This window comes from Rhinopithecus roxellana, chromosome 10 (assembly GCF_007565055.1).
Source record: "Rhinopithecus roxellana isolate Shanxi Qingling chromosome 10, ASM756505v1, whole genome shotgun sequence".
Taxonomy (NCBI): domain Eukaryota; kingdom Metazoa; phylum Chordata; class Mammalia; order Primates; family Cercopithecidae; genus Rhinopithecus; species Rhinopithecus roxellana.
This window is the reverse complement of record NC_044558.1, coordinates 2,617,049-2,633,816: the sequence shown is the minus strand read 5'-3', so window position 1 is coordinate 2,633,816 and position 16,768 is coordinate 2,617,049. Positions and strand designations below refer to the sequence as shown.

Below are 16,768 nucleotides of genomic sequence, written 5' to 3'. Positions count from 1 at the left end.
ACCCTCCCTAAAGCGATGGGCTGGGCTCTCACCGAGGATCTCTTACGCTTGGAACCAAAACCTCCCAGCTTGATTTTCAGGGGAGCTACTTTCTTGGGTTTAGGCTTCTTGGCATCGGGTACACGAGGGCTGCCCTTGGGCTTCCTCCGAGCATTGGGACCTAAAATCAGGATACATCCAAATATATAAAATACCACACCACCAAAAATGGGGAAAAGATCTTCTCCACCTAAGCTTGCTTCCCCACAGTCAGATGCCCCAACTTCCCTCCAAAATCCAAGACTCACTCCTCCCTCCTCTCTCCTACCTTAGGGCTGACAGAACAGCATTCCCATGCTCTGTCTTTGACATCTTAAGCCCACACTAGACACCCCCACTCCCATTTGAACCCCATTTCACCTTTGCCCTCCTTGGTCTTGGCCTTGCGGATAGGCACCTCCACAGGGGGAGGAGGTGGTGCAACCTCAGTGGCTGTCACCATGCTCTCCACCACAGCCACCGCTGCTGCTGCCGCAGCTGCCACTGAGGCCCCAGAACTTCCTTTGAAGGGATTATTGGTACTGAACTCCCGCCATTTTGCACCCAAAACCATCATCATCTTGGAGACAGCAATCTTGGGATTTTTTGCAGCAATGAGGGGTCTGGTGGAGAAATAGACAAGAGCAGAGGAAAATGTTTAAGAATAAAAGAAAGAAAGAGAAGTAAGAAGAGATAATAGAAAGACTCTCCTACCCCTTCCGCAAGCCCCTCCTGTTTCACCTGACAAACTGGCTGAAGGCCTTGTAGTTGGTGAGGGTTCGATAATCCTCCTCTGAGAACACGTGGTCAATGTCTTCCATGCCCCAGTCTTCCAGGAGCTGAGCAGATGATTTAGGCTCCTGCAGAAAGAGCAAAGTCAAGCACCTGCCACCTAGTGCCCACACTTGCTAAGCAAATTTGTACTGAAAAACCAGAGTAACAGAGTTAAAAGGAAAAGAAAAAAAAGTGTTCTAAAGGGCAGTAGGGTGTCTAAGAAACAAAAGGACAAAAGTTTAACAGCACAAAGAAGAGGATGCAGGTCCAGGCACCTTTGAATCATCATCATCGTCATCCTCCTCCTCCTCCTCCTTCCGCTTGGATTTGCTCTTCTTCTCTTTCTTAGGTCCGAGCTTCTTCTTCTTCTTCTTACCAGGGGTATAGTCGCTGCCCTCACTGTCTGAGCGCAGAGCCACCTCTTCCTCCTCCTCCACAAACTCTGGCCCCTCCCCAGAGCTGTCCCCCAGCTGCCGGCATAAGAGCATACGCTGGAGCAGGGAAAGGGGGGGAGAGGGAGACAGACACACACATGCTACACACATGCTGACCTCAGGACAGCCCTGAGGCTCATCCCCAGAACCTGGCCCACCACTCCTAAGAAAGAAACAAATGCCCTCAGCCCTTCAACCCTTCTCAGAGCTCCTCCCTTCTTCTTCTGGTTCCCCGTAACATTCAGTCACCCACTCACCTCCTTTTTTTGGCGCTTGCTCTTAGGGATTTTAGGGTCCCGAGGTTTCTTAGGCTTTTTCTTCTTCTTGAGCTTTGGAGTCTCTGTTTCTGACAAATCCTCCTCTGGGTCCTCTTCATTTTCTACATGTATTTGGCAAAGAGTGGTAGGCAGGGAAAAAGATCAATAGCAAAAGGTTAGGCCCTAATCCAGAGGCTTTAGACTTTATTCCCCACCTCTTGTCCCAGATTCCTCTGAAGAGAACTGCTATACTCTGTACAGAAGGAAGCTGATACCCAGGACAAAAACAGACAAAGACAGAGCTGTATATACCCAAAATAGGCCTGCCAGGCCAGATCAGGCCCACCTCGGGCAGCTGTCCAGACCCCTGCCTCCTCTCTCCCATTCCTACCAGCAATCCTCTAGATGTTCACCAGTACAGCTGAACTGAGCTGCTTAGAGTTCACCACGTAGAAGAACTAGATTTAGGCCTTCTATAACTGGCCACCAAGTATTCTATAAACCAGGGAATGAGAATGAAAGATCCTACTCAGAAGGCAAAAACTATAGAATATACCTTCCCAGAACAGGATCAGTTCAGGGGTCTCGGAAACCACATCCTTCTCCAACCACTTTGAAATCATCACTGCTCAAATTAACCAGAACCTCTAAGTCCTAGGTTCAGGTGCCAGACCATCTCATGCCCACTCCTAAAACACAATTTCCTTTCCCCATCTCCAACCCTAATGTTCCTCCTCAGCTTCTCCTGGGTCAGCAGCCTCTTCTCCCTAGGGGCCCAAACCAGCCCAGCTGTCACCATCTCCCCCTGCACCCGCCCCCCAGCAATCCGCCTCCTATCTGGCTCCACCTCCTCCCCTGGCTGGAAGCACACACAAAGCCTGGGGTAATACTGAAAGCTCCTGGGCAAGGATAGGTGGGAAGGGGCACACAGAAGGCCAGGAGGCAGCTTCCTTTGTAACAGACATTCACACCAGACTCCCTCCTCCCTCCTCTCGCTCCCTCTTTCCAAGCCACCCCCGCCCAAGTTGGGGGGGGGGGTAGAGAAAGGAGTGGAGAGAAGAAGGGAGTGCCTCACCCACTGAGGAGAGGGAAAATGGCTCCTGACCGCAGAAGCCAGTCCAGGGCACCCAGCTGCCAACATAGGACAGACAGGAAGTGGCAGGGGAGGGGGCGGGGTTGAGAGAGGTGGGGCGGGGGCGGGGGGGAGACTGCCCTCATAGAAGCCTCCCCAAATTATTATCTGGCCCCAAGTCCAAATGCCACCTACTCTGGGATGACATGGTTCACAAGAGGCCACCCTAATGTCCTAAGCAAGGAAACCCAAGGAAAGCGAGACAAACATGAAGGTAATACCAAGGGAAGAACTCGATTACTCCCTCAATCACAATTATTTTTTCAATCATCAGAGCTGAGATTTAACAAAGGCTCAGTGGACCTGTGGTCAGCACATACAACCTTCTCCCCAAATTTCTGATACCCAAAAGATTTAGTTTGAGGAATGGAGGCCCACAAGAAGTCTCTGAAGCTCAGCTTCCTCACCACCCCCACCCAGAGTCCTATCCAACATATATGGGAATGTCTGCACAGAAAAAAGCAGCAGGACCTAGACAGTGGTAGAAGATAACATCCCGGCCGGGTGCAGTGGCTCATGCCTGTAATCCCAGCACTTTGGGAGGCCGAGGCGGGCAGATCATTTGAGGTCAGGAGTTTGAAACTAGCTTGGCCAACATGGTGAAACCCCATTTCTACTAAAAACACAAAAATTAGTCGGACATGGTGGTGGGTGCCTGTAATCCCAGCTACTCAGGAGGCTGAAGCAAGAGAATCGCATGAGCCAGGGAGGTGGGGGTTGCAGTGAGCCAAGATCGTGCCACTGCACTCCAACCTGGGTGACAGAGTGAGACCCCGTCTCAAAAATAAAAAAGAAAGTAATATCCCTCCTTCAATCCCTGACATGCTCTTAGCTCTTAACCCCCAAAATTAGCCCTAAAATGTCTCTGGCTCCCCACTTCCTAAGCTAGACAGGTACTACGGAATGAGACATTAGGCTGGACAAAGCACCATCAGCCTCCCTGCTTCTCAGCCCAGAGTAAGACCAGGCACAAGAAAGCCCCTCCCATTCCCCCTTGGGAATGGAACACCAGCCTGGATTTCACCAGAAAGAATCATGTTCTTCAGGGCTTTTCCCCAACAATCCCCAAGTCAACCCCCAATCCCCATCAGCTAGCTACATCTCACCACCCCCATGAAAGCTGGAAGTGGAGACAAAGAGAACCCACAGAGGCAAAGGGGACATCCTTCCATGCACATGGAGCCCCCAAACTTCTCAGGCAAATAATATGCTGAAATGGCAAACAGCAAACTGACTGAGATATAGAGGAAGATTTGGGAAAGGGACAGGAATGGGGTGTGGCAACTGGAAAAAATGGGTCATGCTACAGCTCAGGACAGAGTTCATAGCTCCTGCGCAGCTCCCAATCAGCATGAAAGGCAGCCCCAGCCCAAGGGGCCAATGGGAGGCCACGATGTGGAACCCACAATGTCTAGGCAGCACTACTGTTTCTCATGCCCCTCTCAAAAGGACAGGGTCCCCTTACCAGCACCACCACCCTGCCCTCACCTTGGGCAAGGGCATGGAAATCTGCCCCCTACCCTACGCAAGGATGAAACCAAGTTTCTCATCCCAACAGCCGAGGACTCCATGACAACACTAACCCCTCTCCTAAATGGCCTTAGATTGAAGTGAAGACTTCCAACTTAAAAAGTAGCAAATGTGAAAGCATCTCTCCCAGACCACTTAACTTCCACTGAAGCTAAGAAGAGAGAAGGCAGAAGTGAATGATGCCGGATGAGAAACAAAAACAGGATCAGCAGGCTCCAGAATGAGAAGAAAAGTAGAAGCAGAAGGAATGAATGACACGTAGGAAAAAAAAAATTAAACTAGAAAACATGAAGGTCAAGGAAACAAGGAAATGACTTAGCCAGGGGCTCTGCAAAAGGACACGGAAGAGAAAGACATCTGCTTAGGAACATGACATCAACCATCATTTGAGGACAGACAAGGGCTCCCCCAATCAGGCAATGTAGTTATAACCATACGGGTTCGGCCAGTTCATGGAGCCACCCCAAAACACAGATAGAGCAACCCCTAGCACACCTACACAGACGCTTCACACTGCTGGCCGAAACCCCAGGCTACCTCATAGACGCAGAAGCCACTAGGAAAAGAGCCAAAATTATGTCCACTCACCAAGAGAAGAGGGATGCCCTCCCTTCTTTTGCCCCTCTTCACTAGGCTATTACATCCTCCCCGAGCCCCCATCACTTCCCCACTCAAAACATTCCAGCAATCTGCCTAGCTCAAAGCACTCCAAATCCTGCTGAGGAGCGCGATTCAAACTTCACACAGCTGAGACAGCACAGAAAACCGGTAACTGATCAGAAGCTAAAAATAATCAGATAGAGTGTAACCAGCACTCCCTCGTTCCTTTCCACAGCGGCAACCACAGGATCCTACTAGCACAGATGCTGGGCTGGTCTTTCAAATAGAATCCTCAATGACCCCCTCCACCACCACCACAAGCCTCCAGGGGTCCCAGCTACCTGCATTCCTCCGAGGACCCACACACAAGGTAATGCCTGCCAGCCCAGAGAGCTCCCTCAACTGGGAACTGCAGAGCATTCCTCAAGACAGAGTGCAGCAAGCTGGCATCTCCGTCCGCGGTGCCCAGGAGGCACATGGCTTCCACCCCCCTCACACCAGAGCTCCGCAGAAGGGAACCACTCCCTTAGGATGTCCTCCACCTCCGGCAACACAGTCCTGCCTCACCAGAGCAGTCACTGGGGAGAGCCCCAGATGCCTCCTTCCCGCCCTGGGCCCTTGGGAAAGATGTTACCTGGGTGGGGTGGGGGCAGACTGTTGTTCAAAAGTGCATCCATATCCTCCTCCTCACTGCCCGCCGAGCAGGGGGACGGGGAGCCCAGGCCCGACGCCATCCCCTTCCGCTCCCGGCCAGGGAATTGGCCCAGCTGCTCCTGCCGGCGGCCTGGGGCCCTCTACACTGGCCCGAGTCACTGTGCGGGGGAGGGGGGAGAAACAGAGAACAGTCAGTGACGCGCACTGTCCCCCTCCCCCACACCCACCCGCTCTTTCCGCCCCCCCACCCCAGCCACCCTAGCAGGGCACCCGAACCGCTCAGGCTGAACTTAGTTCCACACTCCTTGGGGGCAGCCCGGAAGCCGGCTCCCCGGCAGGCGCCCCCACGGAGCGAGGGAGCGACGCCTCCGAGGGCAGGCTGGTGCAAGCGCGGGGAGGGGAGACGCCGGGCTGGACCGAGCGGGGTGTGACGGGGGAGGGGGTCCGGGTGGCAGCGGCACGGGGGGGCCAGGGGAGGCGGCAGGCGGCGAAGCGCTCGGGGACACAAGGTCACTTGGGGGTGGGGGGGGCCTCCCTGCGCCCGGGGAGGGGCCAGTCCCCAGACAGGGCAGCTCTCCAAAGGCTGTCCTCTGGGACAACTCAGGTTCTCCTCAAGAGCTGCGAGGACGAGGGGGCGTGGAGGCTCGGGCGCTGCGGGGGGCCGGAGGCAGGGACGCGGGGGGCGAAAGCGTCCCACCAGGAAGGGGGCCGGGCCACGTGTCCCGGGGGGCAAGTGATCAAAGGGCGAGGGGGTGGGCGCCGAGCATTGTGGGAGACCAAACCGGAGGCGGGGGTCGCGGGGAGCAAGACTCCGGCAGGGTTAGGGCGGGTGCTGGGAAGGAGGCCGGGCGCCCTGCAGGCCAGGAAAGGAAGGGTCGGCTCCTCTGGGCAAGGGGCGGTCCGCGGGTCGGGAGACGCCAGAGGAAGGGGTGGGTGACGGGATGACCCTCGGGGCTAGTCGGGCCGTGAGGGGCGTCTCTTTGGGAACCCCGCGCTATCCTCACCCCGGAGCCGCCGCAGGTCGCGCTGGGTCCGGCTTGGTGTCACTCCCGCTCCAGCTCCTCCTCGCCGCGGCCGAAGGGGGGAAAATGGCTCCGGCTCCGGCGTCGCCTCTTAAAGGGCCTGAAACACCGGCCGGGAAATCCCACCGCACAGGCCCCGCCCCCCCACGGACAGCCCATAATAACCTCAACCAACTCCAACCCCCCCCTTCCACTACCGCCACCCTCCTCCCCAGGTCTCCCGGGCAACCCCCGCCCCCTCGTCGCTCAGGCAACCACTGGCCACGCCCCCTTCGAGCGCGCGCGCGCGTGTCACCTGGGCAACCGCCCACCTCCTGGCCATCCCATAATACACACGGACACCCCCCCCCCCCCCCAACACACACACACACACAAACACACAACACACACACCCTGCCCCCCCACATTTCATACATATATGCCAGGGGCTGCTGACATCTCATAATATTGCAGACCTTTTGCAACTAACCCTCTTAGACATCCCATAATAGCCATCCTTTGCCAACTTCTTCACTCTTGGCCCTAATGCTAACATCCCATAATAATTCACCCCTCCCTCCCCGTGGCCATCCCATAATAAGCACCCCTCCCAGCACTTATGCCTCATATCCCATAATACTCAGCCCCATCCCCCACAGACATCCCATAATAACATCCTTCATCCACCCCCAGTTTGACATCCCATAATAGTCTGAAACTCACCCCCCCCCCATACTACAACAACGGACACTCGGCCTCCTCCCACACGCATCCCATAATAATCAGTCTCCCACTTTCTATACTGACATCCCGTAATAACTAACCCCCTAGGGCTGCCCTCAGTCCCTATAGGCTAGGGTCTAGAAGCTCACGTCACCCCCAGCCTTCCCTCTTCTAGCTCCACAGCCTATAATAAGTACCCCTCCTCTATCAAAAAGATAACCCATAATGATCAACAGCCCTACTGTCGCCCCACAGATGGACATCTAATCTCTTTTCCTCTGACACTGGAAAGCTATCCCATAATAATTTTACTCTCCTACCCACATCCTGACATCCCATAATAATTGCAAGGAGCCCGTGGTCAACCAAACATACCATAATACTCCCAACACAACCCAGTGTCACATCCCATAATGCTTCATCTCCACTCCACCACCCCTATACCCTTTGAGCCAGGCATCCCATAATATTCATATTCTTCCCACCCCCATCTCCAGGCGCTGTCAGTCTATTCTAACACCCAAAGCAGGGAGGGCCAGGCAGGCTACCCACGCTTCCCTGTCCCCGCCCCCACTTGCACACACCTTAATCCCTTTCTGGGCCAAAGCAGTATCCTGGCAAAAAGCCTCCTCATGTCTGGGACCCCAGCTTCCCTCATACCATCATTTCCAGACACTTGGGGGCTAGAAGCCCACCTAGGGCCCCATGTAGTCCCACCAAAATCCAAGTATTTTCCAGATGCTTACCTCCAGCTCCTAAGTTTTGAGGAACACCAACCAACCAACATACCAAGCTGACAGATGAAATATTTACATGAAGTCTAATTCACCCTACAACATCCCATAATAATTACCAACTCCCATCCAAAGACTTATCTCTCAACATTCTAGCAATCCTCTCCCTCACCACACCCCCAGGTCAGGGACCTTTCACCAACACCCGCAGGCCACTCCTGCGAATGGACATCGCATCATGATGTGAACTCAGGATCCTGCTCTATACACACCGAGAGTGGAGGCCTGCCCTCCCCCTACTCACCACTGCTCATGTTCATTCAACCTATGTTGACAGAGTACCTAGCAATGCGGAGCTGCGCACCATGGAGAAACAAGGAAGACCAGGGGGCCTCACTTCAAAAACCATAAGCAACCAAGCAAACTATGATACACGACAGACAGAATGGTGCCAAGGGAGAACTGCTGAGGACTATTTCCCAATTTCCTGTTACAGAAAATAAAATCCCCCTGGTCCCAAGAGAGAACATATCCCAGTAAGATTTATCATGGTCCTTCCAGAGGCTGGAAGATGATACTTAAAGGATTTATGGATATAGACCATAATCAACATGATCTCCTATCTGTTCCCTACTTACTAGGGGATTTTTATTGGAAGCAACGTTCATCCATCCAGTGTTCCTAATACTGAAATCCTATAATATGTTCATGTCCTTCCTTCTTAAGAGACTCCACAATATGCCAGCATTGTTTCTCCCATTCTTGAACACCAAATCCTGCTTATCCTCGATGTCCCATATTTTTCAGGCACTTTCCCATTTTATATCCTGAAGTCTCATAATACCTCCAATGGCCTCCATCCTCATGTTGTTGGGGCCCCATTCTCCACCTCAAAAAAAAAAAATCTTTAGTTGTGTAATGTTCCCCATCTTCCCGCCTATATAGAAGTCAATATTCCAGCGGGGCATGGTGGCTCATGCCTGTAATTCCAGCACTTTGGGAGGCCAAGGCAGGTGGATCACAAGGTCAGGAGTTCAAGACCAACCTGGCCAAAATGGTGAAACCCCCATCTCTACTAAACATGTAAAAATTAGCCTGATGTGGTGGCACATGCCTGTAATCGTAACTACTCAAGGGCTGAGGCAGGAGAATTGCTTGAACCCAGGAGGTGGAAGTTGCAGGGAGCTGAGATTGTACCATTGCACTACAGCCTGGGCAACAGGCGAGACTGTCTCAGAAAAAAAAAAAAAAAAAAAAAAAAAAGTCAACATTCCAGGAGGCCTACATTGAATTATGCCCCAAGGTAGCCCTCCAGCATATACCATCCCCTTCCCTTATTATGCCTACCCTCCAGCCACCCTATGGATGCAAACCTAGAAGTTGAAAAAAAACAATTTTGTTTTGTTTTGTTTTGAGAGACAGGGTCTTGGTGGCGCAATCACAGCTCACTGCAGCCTCAACCTCCTGGGCTCAAGTAATCCTCCCACCTCAGCCTCCCACCTGTTGCTGGAACCACAGGCACACACCTCTACACCCAGCTAAATTTTAAATTTATTGTAGAGACGGGGTTTCACTGTGAACTCCTGGACTCCAGTGATCTTCCCACCTCAGGAAAGAGCCCAATCTGAAAACCCTTTGGCCCTCAGAAAACCTGGGCCCATCAGCCTGTCACTTTTCCCTCTTCCTGATGCCCAGGGATTCAGGCCTGAGCGAAAACCAATGTCCCAGCACCACTGCCTTGCTGCCCTGACCCCAGGCCAAGGATAATGTCTCCCTCTGCTCATTTGCCTTTTTTGCATGGGTTCAAGACCTATGGAAGTGGGACGAGTTGAAAAGAAACTGGAACTTCCTTGTAGAAAGGCCCTTCCCAACCAGTAGTGAGTGGGGTGAACCTCATGCCATCTCTGCATTACCCTTCTCATCTCATTTCCCTAGACGAAGGCCTGGCCAAATGGCTCTCCCCTTCTCTAGGATCCACAGGACTGGAGAACTGGCACAAAGAAACGAGTTCAGGGAAGGCAAGAGCTTGCCTCAGGGAATTACAATCCCTCTGCTCCTGAGCAGAACACCAGAGACGCAGACAGGTCTTCCGCTAGCTCCTGGCTGACTTTGTAAACCCACTAGCCTTCCACATTTAACTCTCATCTTAGGACTGGAGTTTTCGGCATCAAAGACATCAGGTCCTGTCAAAAGCTCCCTCTGTCACCTTTGAAGTAGGTGTTTTCTTTTTCCAACCTTCCCTTCAGCTCCCTGGCCCACCCTCTTACTGCATTCATTGTGGCGAGCGGGCCACTCTCCCCCGTTCTGCAAGTCTTCCAGTTTCCCTCGTTAAATGCTCTTGACATCAAGACTGGGCCCCATTTACTTACCCAAGCCCTCTCCCATACTTATTCTGAGCACTAAGAATGAAACTTGTGTTCCACAATGGGCAGTGAGGAGGCAGCTCTTTTCAGATATCATGATGTGGGGACATCTCCTTTCAGGGAAGTTTCTCCTTCCTACAGAGGGCTGCCAGATGCCTCTTGTGCCCTCTTCTACCCTCATTTCTCCAGCGGATTCAGCCTGTCTCTGGGCCTCAAATTTCCCTCTGCAATATCTCCATCTGCCCATACCCATACGCTCATTTCCAGTCATCTGTCCATATAAACCAGTAAGAGAGTGTTTAACTGGGTAGTCACAGCCTCCTGCCCATGACTAAAAATATCCACATTTTATTTATCCATATATCCTTTGTCCACTACTCACCCTGTGTCCCTATTCCTGTAGGTTCTACCCACTTCGTCCTTTGCTGCTCTTGTTCCCCACCTCTCCCTGACACCACAACAAGGAGAAAGTTAAAATTCCTTCCTCTCTTCTTGAGTTCCAGAAAGGGTTCGGAGGTGTGTGCTGGTGCGTTGCTTTGCAGTCCTTATGCTTCTATGCTTCCCCTCCCTCCTCTAGCCCCATGCTACCCTCCCAGATAAATTATAAATAAACCACTAGCATGATTGGCCCAGGGAGACTAAGGGTGGGATAATCTCCTAATTAACGTACCCAGGAGGGCAGCCTCTCCAGCCAGTTACCTTAGAGTTCTGTTTTCATCCCATGATACAGAACCTAGAATAACACTCAGAGTGGGTTGTTCACGGAGTTTTTAGCATTTGCTGCTCTATAACTCCTCTCCTTACACCTCTGTTTTGCGTGAACCTGAAAAACTCTGTTTATAAGAGGTCCAAGGGGCCACAGTGTTCTCCTGCTCTGTCAGAAGAGGGGATTTTGGGAGACAACAGAGGGAAGAAAAGCCACAGTGACAGTGCACTCCAAAGGCTAGACAGGATGCAGATCACGTGGGGCTTGGGGGTGACATGCCAGGTGTTTGTATCTCAGGAGGCAACCTAGCCTCTGTTCTTTGGGTGTGACTGCAAGGTAGCAAAGCGCCCCGTGCACAACCCCCCAACCTGAGCTATGGCCTCCGGGCTCAAACCCAGTAAGACAAAGATGGAAGGGAGATGGGTACTATGGCCATCCAGGAGTACTACTCCCTTTGGTATGCCACCTGGCCAGAACATCTCAGTTCTCACTTGCAGCGCAGCACTGCAGGCGCCGGACTCACAGGGCAACCCTGTATCGCACAAGCTGTTCAACGGACCCAGGTGTCCAGGGTTCAGATTTGGCTCGCTGGAGCCTGCCTCAGGGGCCCCTTCAAACAGCTGTCACCAAAGAAACCTCTCCAGCCAGTTACTCCTGCCAGGCCTCAGGTCCGACTCCACGGCTCACCCTACCCTCCCCAGCTCCTTCCCTCCCTCTTCCTTCCCTCCCCCTCCCCACCCCTCCCTAGAGCTTCACCTCTCCTGGACAGCCCCACCCAGCTGTGCAGGGAACATCCCATAATAATCCTCCTCGCTAGCCTTACCCCCCCAAAAAAAAGAGAGGCGGCCATCCCATAATAGCCACCCACAAGAGACATTCCGCGGTGACCGCCCCCTCCCTGCAGAGCTGCTGGGAGCAGCCATCCCATAATAGCTGGCCGCCTGTTTTACTGGTTACGGCTGTGGAGGGAGCTGGAGAGGAAATGGAGGGGAGGGGGGAGGGGAGAAGGATCCAGGGCCCCCACTTTGTGGGATGCAGGGAGAAGGGGAAGGAGGGTGTTATAAGGGGCTAGGGTGCAGAGGAGGCCGTTGTGCAGGTGGGAGGTGTGATCCACTGACCACCACCACCCTGCTTTAGGGCTTTCTCCCCCATTCGCCAGGGGCTACTTTTTCCCTCAGCACCCCGGAGGTGTCTGCTAGTTAGGGGAGATGCCTGGGATGGGTTGAGGTGCCCAAACTCTGTGTGTGTAGGGAGATGGGTTTCAGGTGTTCCCCTTGGGGCGTTTGAGAGAGGAGGGTGACCTTAGAAAGGATGGTAGGCGAGTAAGGGTTGAGGAGGTGGGGGGGCTGGAGAAGAGCTCTTCAGGCCCTCCCCATTCTGCACCACCATCCCATAATAATCCCCCCAGCCCCAGTCCCCCTCCCACACACGACATCCCATAATATCTTCTGGAGAAGCAGTCCCCGCAGTAGGTACAAAGAGCTATCCCATAATAAGCTCCCCCACCCCCACTCACTACCCCCCCAACTTGGCCCCCCCTCAGTCACATGCAGCCGGTGCCATCCCCCGCTGCTCCCCCCTCTGGCCACCGAAGGCCTTGCCAGCCCATAATACTCTTGCCTCTGGTCGCAGGAGGCCTCCAGCCCATAATACTCCCTTCCACCACCACCCCCCCTTCCCGCCCCGCACCCCTTCCTCCCGCCTCCAGTTGGAGCCGGGCCTCACCAGCCCATAATATTCCCCAGTCTCCTAAGGCTGTTCCAGCCCATAATACTCTCCCTGTCTCCTAAGGCCTCTCCATCCCATAATACTGCCAGACGCCTGACCTGTGGGCCAAACCCCAGCCCGTTCCACACATCGAGGCTGTGTCAGCGCCGCCGGCCTCCTTCCCTGTCCCTCCTCCCTCCCTGGTCGCGCTTTCCCTCCCAGGCTTTCTCCCGCCCTCCTGCCCTGGGCCCCTCTCCCAGCCCCACCCCGTGCCTGCCTGGGCCCTCGCTTCCCCTCCAGCCTCCTCCCTTGCCCTTTCTCCATTGCTTGGTTCTCCAGCCAGCTTCTCCCTGTCTTGCACTTTTCCACCTCCTCCTTGGTGTATGGGATGGACATGGGCCTAGTGGGGAGAGAGTGCCCCCAGAGGGCAACAGGCCAGTCGCTGCCCCTAAAGACTGCCTGCTTGACCTAGCACCGTGGAAACCTGCCCAGCCTGCCTTGTTCACCACCTCCCGTGGTCCTAGTTCTGATTGCTGGCAGAGCTCTGTCTGGGTGAGGATTCACCTGGAGCCCTTCACGTCTTCCGGAAACACTCGCCTTGGGCATTACTGGCAGAGTTTATCAATGGCCTTGCCTCCCCATGCTCATGTTGGAAAGAAGGCGTTCCCACTTATGGGGCCTCTAGAGTACCTTTCAAAGGTGGGCTCACATTACTGGCAGAGTTTATCAATGGCCTTGCCTCCCCATGCTCATGTTGGAAAGAAGGCGTTCCCACTTATGGGGCCTCTAGAGTACCTTTCAAAGGTGGGCTCCTTGACCCTCACAATAACCCGGTAAGTGGATATTATGAGCCCCATTTCACAGAGAAATAGGAGAAAACAGAGGCTCAGAGAGGTCAAGAAATCTGTTGAAGCCACATTGCCAAGAAGTGAGAGAGTTGAAATTTATGCCCAGATTTGTTTGATTCCAAAGTTCTGGAGCCTTTGGGATTCCCCAAACCCTGAGTGAGAAAGTTCACCTTCCAGTACTTTCCATGCTTCTCTGTCAAGGACAACATGATGAGAATTACCCCAGCTTGTCCAGGGCCTTCCTGTGTGAAATTAACCTTCCCTTCCCCATTTCTTCCATGGGACCCCAGATGGCAGCCTCGAGGGAATTCCATCCTCAAGATGGTTGAGGACCAAGAAGGAAGAATGTCTGCCCTCCTTTGGTATCCCTTACCTCTGCCCTGGCGCTCCTAAATTTCTTTTAATATTAATGATTGTGGCTGGGTGTGGTAGCTCACACCTGTAATCCCAGCACTTTAGGAGGCAGAGGCAGGAGGATCACATGAGGCCAGGAGTTCAAAACCAGCCTGGCCAACATGGTGAAACCCCGTCTCAAAGTACGAAAATTAGCTGGTTGTGGTGGCGCACGCCTGTAATCCCAGCTACTCAGGAGGCTAAGGCAGGAGAATCACTTGAACTTGGGAGGTGGAGGTTGCAGTGACCCGAGATAGCACCACTGCACTCCAGCACGGATGACAGAGCAAGACCTTGTCTCAAAAAATAAAATAAAATTAATGCTTGTTACTCTTCCCAGCTACTCTCACCATGTGGAGGGACCATCCTACAGAGGAAACAGACTTTGAGGAAGGGCGAACCAAAGAATAGTCCCTGCTCAGTGTAGACAGTCAGGAGTGCTGCCTTGGAGATGTAGGGTACATCACAAGCTGGGGGAGGGGAGTCATGGCCAACTGCATGAAGTCTTAAGGCATCTTGCTTGTGTGTGGCCCCTCGATGGGGTGTATTTTAGGGTCCAACACAATTGGAACCTTGAGTGAGGCAGCTCTCAACCCCCCCAACCCCTGCAGCCACATGGTGTTCAATAAGCAGGGGGCTGAGACAAACGGAGAGTGAAGGGGTGGGTGTGCTGTAGGGCAAGTGGATTAGGAGCATGGAGGAAGAACTGGGAAGAGGAAGGCCAAGACGATGCAGCACATTGAAGGCAAGCCAGGCAGTTGAAAGAGGTGGCTACATGAGGAAGGGAGGAGAAAGAAGGAAACCCGGGCGATCTGTAACAGGAAAGAAAGTCCCAGGAACAAGAGGTGTACTGCAAAAAGCAGCAGTTTGGGAGCCAGATACAGATCCAACCACTTCCTGGTTGTGTGACCTTAAGACCTCAGATTCTCCAGGGTGTTTCTTCTGTAAAAGGGATGAACATCGTCTCTAACTCAGATTATATTATTATTTAATATAATAAAGAAGATAATGCATCTTGAACACTAACTTGAAATCTTGGCATACAGAAGAGTATTTTTTAAATCTGCTAAAAGTCGGGGCGCAGTGGCTCACGCCTGTAATCCCAGCACTTTGGGAGACCAAGGTGGGCGGATCACCTGAGATCAGGAGTTCAAGACCAGCCAGGTCAACATGGTGAAACCCTGTCTCTACTAAAAATACAAAAATTAGCCAGGCATGGTGGCGGGCGCTTGTAATCCCAGCCACTTGGGAGGCTGAAGCACGAGAATAGCTGGAACCTGGGAGGCGGAGGTTGCAGTGAACCGAGACCATGCCACTGCACTCCAGTCTGGGCAACAAGAATGAAACTCCATTTCAAAAACAACAACAAAAAACTGCTAATGCTCATTCCCTTCCATCTAAGATTTTCCTCTTCTCTGTCTTTGGATTTTCCTAGACTTTAAATGGAGCAGCTCCAGGGCATGGGGTGAGGGTTCTGGACTTCACACTGCTCTCTTAGCCTTGGTGAACCCTATGAAAATGGCTTAATCTATTCTTGCCTCTCTGTTCTCTTGATGGAAAGCCTTTGGATATCTGAATGGGGGAAAATAGTCCACCAGGGCTTTGACACCAGAGATTTCACATCAGAGACAATGTGTTGCCATCTAGCTCTTCCACAGGCCATGGTCACACTTGTCCTCGGCTATTTTTTTATTTTTTATTTTTTTCAGACGGAATTTTGCTCTTGTTGCCGAGGCTGGAGTGCAATGGTACAATCTCGGCTCACTGCAACCTCCGCCTCCCAGGTTCCAGCTATTCTCCTGCCTCAGCCTCCCTAGTAGCTGGGATTACAGGCATGTGCCACCATGCCCAGCTAATTTTGTATTTTTAGTAGAGATGGGGTTTCTCCATGTTGGTCAGGCTGGTCTTGAGCTCCCGACCTCAGGTGATCCCCCCGCCTTGGCCTCCCAAAGTGCTGGAATTACAGGCATGAGCCACCGCGCCCAGCCGTCCTCGGCTGTTGTAATGGCTCCCTGACCAGTCTTTCTTTTCCTTAGACTCTCCCCACCAATCATTTTCCTCCAGCTTATTCCACACACTTTGTCAGTGTGAGCAAAATTTCACTCAGGAGCCTCCGTGGGCTTCTCATTGCCCACTAAACCAACTGCCAATACCTTACCCTGCATTCTTGTGTTTTCTGCCTGGCATTATAGTTTTTGTTTACTTGTTCTATGGTTCCCACTAGATTGTAAACTACTTCACAGCGAGATCTGACTGTTCATTCATTCAACAAATATTTATTGAGCACTTTCTCTGTGCCAGGCACTGTGTTAGATGCTGGGGATCATCAGAGAATCGAAGAAAAATCCATGCCCCCACGGAACTTACATTCTACCTAGGATATAGGACGGGGTGGCGGAGACGATAAACTATAAAAATTAGAATAAATAAATTATATGGTATGTTGGAAAGTGATACATCCCGTGAGTTGTAATTACTTTGGAACTCATATACCTGCCTATAAAAGTACTCAAGTAATCTTTAAAAATTGTGTTTGATTCTGTTTGAATAGGGCAAAGTGCTAAGATTTTGGACTACGAGGTTTTGTGCTGCCGGTGCTCTCAGGACAGGAAGGGCACAGGTCTTGAACCCTGAAGATGAAGAGAGATGGAGCAGGTGCTAATCACTAGGCCTCTTCCAGAGTGGCTGGAGATAAGAGCCGGGCTCCAGACTCCAATCTCCATCCAGATGGAGAAAGGACCAGATTTCATGGCTATCCCTGAGGAATCTGGGTCAGTTCTCTGATTTGGCCACCAGGGGTCATTTTACCCCTGTAAATCACCGTCTGGAGCACTTGGCATAAAGGCACACACAAAAGGCTACCCTGGACTAAAACACACAGACACAAACGGAGA

General features: G+C 52.5%; 1 protein-coding gene across 7 annotated transcripts in view; it reads right to left on the bottom strand.

The window, feature by feature from the left end:
* The window catches only part of CHD4 (chromodomain helicase DNA binding protein 4), a 37,820-nt gene extending 31,281 nt beyond the window's left edge, over positions 1–6,539 (bottom strand). For 4 of the 7 annotated variants that reach the window (XM_010385935.2, XM_030938669.1, XM_030938670.1 and 1 more), the window contains exons 1-7: positions 6,404–6,539; positions 5,380–5,557; positions 1,484–1,605; positions 1,068–1,283; positions 760–878; positions 400–641; positions 33–160 (exon numbers count right to left, since the gene is read on the bottom strand). In XM_010385935.2, coding sequence (XP_010384237.1) covers positions 33–160; positions 400–641; positions 760–878; positions 1,068–1,283; positions 1,484–1,605; positions 5,380–5,479 — 927 coding nt within the window. In that variant the 5' untranslated portion in view covers positions 5,480–5,557; positions 6,404–6,539. Of the gene's footprint in view, positions 1–32; positions 161–399; positions 642–759; positions 879–1,067; positions 1,284–1,483; positions 1,606–5,379; positions 5,558–6,403 lie in introns of those variants that run through there. The other 3 variants (XM_030938671.1, XM_010385936.2, XM_030938672.1) reach the window with 3 other exon arrangements.
* Positions 6,540–16,768: the final 10,229 nt, after the last annotated feature.